This window comes from Vicia villosa, linkage group LG2 (genome assembly GCF_029867415.1).
Source record: "Vicia villosa cultivar HV-30 ecotype Madison, WI linkage group LG2, Vvil1.0, whole genome shotgun sequence".
NCBI lineage: Eukaryota > Viridiplantae > Streptophyta > Magnoliopsida > Fabales > Fabaceae > Vicia > Vicia villosa.
This window is the reverse complement of record NC_081181.1, coordinates 213,732,089-213,737,684: the sequence shown is the minus strand read 5'-3', so window position 1 is coordinate 213,737,684 and position 5,596 is coordinate 213,732,089. Positions and strand designations below refer to the sequence as shown.

The 5,596-nt window shown below is 33.6% G+C and overlaps 1 protein-coding gene across 1 annotated transcript; it reads left to right on the top strand.

The window, feature by feature from the left end:
- Positions 1–685: 685 nt before the first annotated feature.
- On the top strand, positions 686–2,701 carry LOC131648196 (vicilin-like seed storage protein At2g28490). The gene is made up of 4 exons (XM_058917975.1): positions 686–1,177; positions 1,256–1,336; positions 1,459–1,884; positions 2,101–2,701. The coding sequence occupies exons 1-4, from the start codon at positions 686–688 to the stop codon at positions 2,548–2,550; spliced, it is 1,449 nt and encodes a 482-aa protein (XP_058773958.1). The 3' UTR covers positions 2,551–2,701.
- The last annotated feature ends 2,895 nt before the right edge of the window (positions 2,702–5,596 follow it).

The following is a 5,596-nucleotide window of genomic DNA, read 5'->3' as shown; positions in this document are numbered from 1 at the left end:
GTCAAATTCCGATCAACACTCTTGTAAACCTAAGTTTCATATTACACTAATTAAATAGCTATCAAACTCTATTGGATTGAATATGAGAAAAATAAATATGCATGCTTCGAAAATGTAGGCATGTAATTATGTAAAACATGTTCGTTAATAACCTGCTTCTAGCTATTGGAAGGAGCCTAAGTTCGAAGGAGCCTAGGACCAACTTTCGGAGGCTACGTGGGGCAGTAATGCTCTCGGGTGGATTAGTCGGTACGGAAGGAAGGAGACCACTCTATAAAAAAAAAAAAACTATTGGAATTTATTTAATTTTTTAAAATAGCTAGTTGAACTAAAAACAATAAAATAAATTAGTGCTACGTTTACCTCACTTTTCAATTCATTTTCTAACTTTCAAACACCTAATCATAAGAAATAAAATATTGCAAAGAGTATGAAAGCCATAAAGCAAGCATCAATGTTGAAATAGTAGAAGTTTTCAATCATAAGACTTTGTCTGTCCCTAATCGAATGTTTCTCTCTAAAAAAAACATAATACATATGCAACAAGATCCCTAAATTTCTACATATCCAACACATGTTTCCTCCAAAAACTTTCTGTCTCCCTATATAATAAACTCTTCTTGTTCTTCCTTATCACTCAAGCTACCTTCAAATTTGTAAGCAAGAAAAAGAAAGCTGAGAAATCATGGGAAATAGAGTGACCCTTTTGATCATGCTTTTCATTCTTTGTCATGGTGTGGCCATGACAATGGGATTGTGGGGGATGGAAACAGAAGATATAGAAAATGGCTTACATTCAAAGCCAAAGAAAATGTTCTTGTTGCAAAACTCCAAGCGTTTGGTGAAGACTGATGCTGGGGAGATGAGAGTGTTGAAGAGTTATGGTGGAAGAGTTTCTGAGAGACAATTGCACGTTGGTTTCATTACTATGGAACCAAGCTCACTCTTTGTTCCTCAATATCTTGATTCCACTCTCATCTTGTTTGTCCGTTCGGGGGAAGCAAAGGTGGGATTCATATATAATGATAAACTGGCTGAGAGGGAATTGAAGAACGGTGATGTGTATCAAATCCCAGCTGGTTCGACATTCTATTTGTCGAATACCGGAGATAGTCAAACTCTGCAGATTATTTGCAGCATTGATCCATCAGAGAGTTTGGGAGTTGGAATTTTCCAGGTATATATATAAAAACAAATCAATATCTTTATATATAATTTGATTAACATTCTTGCTAATATGTTATTATGTTTGTAGTCTTTCTATATTGGAGGAGGTGCCAATCCAGTGTCAGTACTTTCCGGATTCCATCCTCATATCCTCGAAGCTGCTTTTAATGTAAGGCAACAATGTCACTATGTGTCAGTGTTGTGTTTGGTGTTCGTGTCTATATTGTGTCACTGTTAGTGTTTTTTAGTTAACTGATCAATTAATGTGGTTAAAAATGAACTTGATGACAGGTATCAGGAGTAGAGTTAGGAAGATTCTTCACAAGAAGACATGATGGTCCAATTGTGCATGTTGGTGATTCACATGCCAAGGCTTCAAGTTTATGGACCAAATTCCTTCAACTAAAAGAGGATGAGAAGTTGCACCACATGAAGAAAATGATGCAAGATCAAGATGAGGAAGAAGAAAATAATGATGGTGAAGTAGCACAAAAAACAAGTTGGTCTTGGAGGAAGCTATTGAAAACTGTCCTTGGCCATGAGCTACCGAAGAAGAAAACCGATCTTTATAGCCATCACTCCCCTCACTCTTGCAATCTCTATGATAGAAAACCAGATTATAAAAATAGTTACGGCTCGAGCGTTACTGTAGACGGTTCTGATTATTCTCCACTCAAATCTTCTGGTGTTGGCATTTATCACGTCAATCTCAAAGCGGTACGCAACCCTAGTATTGCTTAATAATTATTCGAATGAGTAGTCACAATCTCATTACTGCACGTAGTTAGTCACATCTTGATCTAATAGTCTAGATGTGGCTAAACACGCATGCGGACACAATGCACCCGCGTCAATTAAAATCTTATTTGCATTTTTAAAAATAATTGTGGATGCCTGCGAGTTGGACATTGACATAATGGTTTTTGATTGCAGGGATCGATGATGACACCGCATGTAAACCCTAGGGCGACCGAGTATGGCGTAGTGGTAAAAGGCTCAGGTAGAATCCAAATACTGTTTCCAAATGGAAGCAATGCAATGGACACAGAAATAAAAGAAGGAGATGTTTTCTTTGTACCAAGATACTTTCCATTCTGTCAAATAGCATCAAGTAATGAACCACTAGATTTCTTCGGATTCACAACTTCTTCAAAGAAGAACAAGTCACAGTTTTTGGTGGGTGCTTCATCACTTATGAAGACCATGATGGGACCTGAACTTGCTGCTTCTTTTGGAGTTAGTGAGGATAGATTGGAAAACATCCTCAATGCACAACATGAGGCTGTTATTCTACCAACCCCATGGACTAAACATGAACAACAGAGCTATCATAACAAAGTGGATTTTGAGATGCCTCCAAAGGTAGAAACAATCATGACATGATTATGGGGATTGAATTTGAGACATAGTTTTGAGCAGCCAATTTTCATGTATGGTGGTTGATTGCATGATGATGGTCATAAGACACACGTCATTTTTATTTTCATCAATAATCTTCATACCAAACTCATTGTTGAAACCTTTGTAGCTCAATAAATCCACAAATTTTTGACAAATTCTTCATTATTCATGTATGGTTGATCATCCTCTTTGCTCAATATAACTCGAATATAATCTTCAACAAGATCCTTTAAGAATATATATATATATATATATATATATATATATATATATATATATATATATATATATATATATATATATATATATATATATATATATATATATATATATATATATATATGGGAAAAGCTAACGTGCCCTTATATGGGAAAAGCTTTTAATATATATATATATATATATATATATATATATATATATATATCTATAAACCTTTAAAACACTAAATATAAGTTAAAACCGAATCCTTACAAATAATTACTTTAGAATACAAATCAATTGTACCTATTATCACCAACCTCCAAATATAAGAGAGGGTAAATTGTGTTAAATAGATTTAAAAAACCATTTGAGATAAATGATTTATGTTTTATATATATATATATATATATATATATATATATATATATATATATATATATATATATATAACAGAGATTAAGAAGCTGAGTAAAATTAATGGTAGAAATAGAAAGATCATATAGGAAATTATCCTAGTTCATCTTAAACCATACGACCTACTCTATTATTCAAGAATTTCCTCTTGAGATTTCCACTAAAACAAATTTGAGTTTTTACGCATATTCTGGTCAACAACCTTTCACACACAACTTGAATTTTTTGCACAGGATCATCCCAACAACCATACACAAACAACCTTAAACTTTTTCATATGTTTAGCCCAACCATAAACAAGCATCTAAAGCTTTTACACAATTTCGGCTCAACCACCTTAAGCAAACACCTAAAGCTTTTAGAAAAGTTCAGCTCAACAACCTCAAATCAAGTTTTTTATAGGATTGTCTTGCGGTCTTCAAATCTATTACAAAAGGTCACAATAAACTAAACTCTTGAATAAACGATTACACTACAACATCATCACAACTCTCAAATAATTTTTTTCACTATCTTAGCACTTAGGCAGTTATAGCAAAAACAAAAAAGAACTTTATAAAAATAATTGAGAATATAAATATAGGAGAGGAGTTTAGTTAAAAACTAGTGTATTTTTAAATGAGAATGAAACTCTTTTATTTAGGAAAAAAAATCATGGCTCAAAACGGGTACAATCCATGAGCTTTTTAAGCTTTTAATTAATTAAAAACATGGTTTTATCGCTCAGTCCAAGTCAACGAAAATAATAAACCTTGAATTTTGACGTCACTAACCGATTACAAGCCGTTCTAATCGATTAGGAGGTGTTACATTTTATTTTAATCAATTTGTTGATAGGATTAATCGATTAGACAATGTATTTTGCCTTCCTAATTAATCACACAAGCTTCTTAATCATTTATGCACTTTTGCGAATTGTTTTTAAGAAGTTTTATAAAAAGTTGTGAAATTTAAAATACTTTTTATGTGTGTTGTCTTAGTACTTCAAGACTTAATGTTGCTTCATTGAAGAATCATAACCACCATATCTGAAGCTTCAATATGGTGGTCAACTTCAACCTTGCATCTATCTTTGTTATAATACACGACTGTGGTGTCATATGCGAGAATCATCTTTTGATTCTGACAATTTCCCATCGAATTTCGATGGTTTCCACCATTGTGTTGTCATAACCATTTTCTTGCTACGGTTATGACGACTTTAACTATTTCATAACTACTCTTTCTCTAATCTTCTATGATGGCCGATTCAAAGTCAACTCTTACTCGTAACGAAACTAACAATCTCCTTCCAACAATTCACATTCTTTTATACAAAATTTTACCAATTCTTGCTCCCATAAATGAAGAACCTCTACAGCAGCAAAATTATTTATAGGCTTCAATAGTGATGCATTAACTGATTGTTTAAGATTCTCAATCGATTTCAAAATTCCAACATCATATTTCTCCTTCTCCTCCTTCGCATAGAAGAGAGTCAATAGAAGATTCCGAGTCAAATATTAATTTCTTTGTAGGAGTTGCAACACGGCGACCCCAAAGTTGTCTTGAGAGATGCTCGCATTGACGCCGGGTAGCAACTCTAAACAGAGCTCAAGAGTTTATAAGAAGGTATCACCCTCACCACTATGGTAAAAAATCTCCTCCCTATAAATCAAGGATGGAGATAGCAAATCATACACCAATTGAAGATCAACATCCAAATCATACACTCTATCAAACACATCATGATAGAGAATCAGACAGGAATTCACCAACACCAAATTGAAGGAATTTTGGGGCGAAGAACCTCACATGCCTTGAAGGAGTCGGCGTGGACTATAAAAAACTGAAGATATCATAAATGTGAGTAACATGAAAATGATGAATGACCCTCATAAAGTATGCAATATAATATTTAGTCAATAAGGAAAGAATTGATAGATACACCAAGAAAAACACCCAAATAGAGGACGATAATAGGCACTTGGATTCTCGATGAAAATTGTTCCCTTCGTCGGGATGGACACAATCCAAGAAGACAATAAAAGTAGTTGAAGGTATACTAGAAAAGGGAAATAAAACAGTGAAAAGGGAGACCCTTCATAGCTTCCATCTCATAAGGTTGTCATTTTCTTGCATCTATCACTACAGGGTTCCTACCATCAAAGATTTCATCTAATGTGACCGTAAAGAGAAAGATTGAAGAATTATTGTTCGTCAATTAGAATCGGGAAGCGTCTTCAAGCAAGAGCCTTGAATGGTCTATTCTAGGTTTTATGGACTACGAGAAAGTAAGAGGTATCACCAATGAGATATTTTTGTTTGTAACTGATTTGCATTAGTTTTGATTTCTTTTACTTTTAATAGTTTATGTTTTTGTAGATTTTAAAAATAATTGAATAATTATGGAAAAAAAACCTCTCTCTATAAC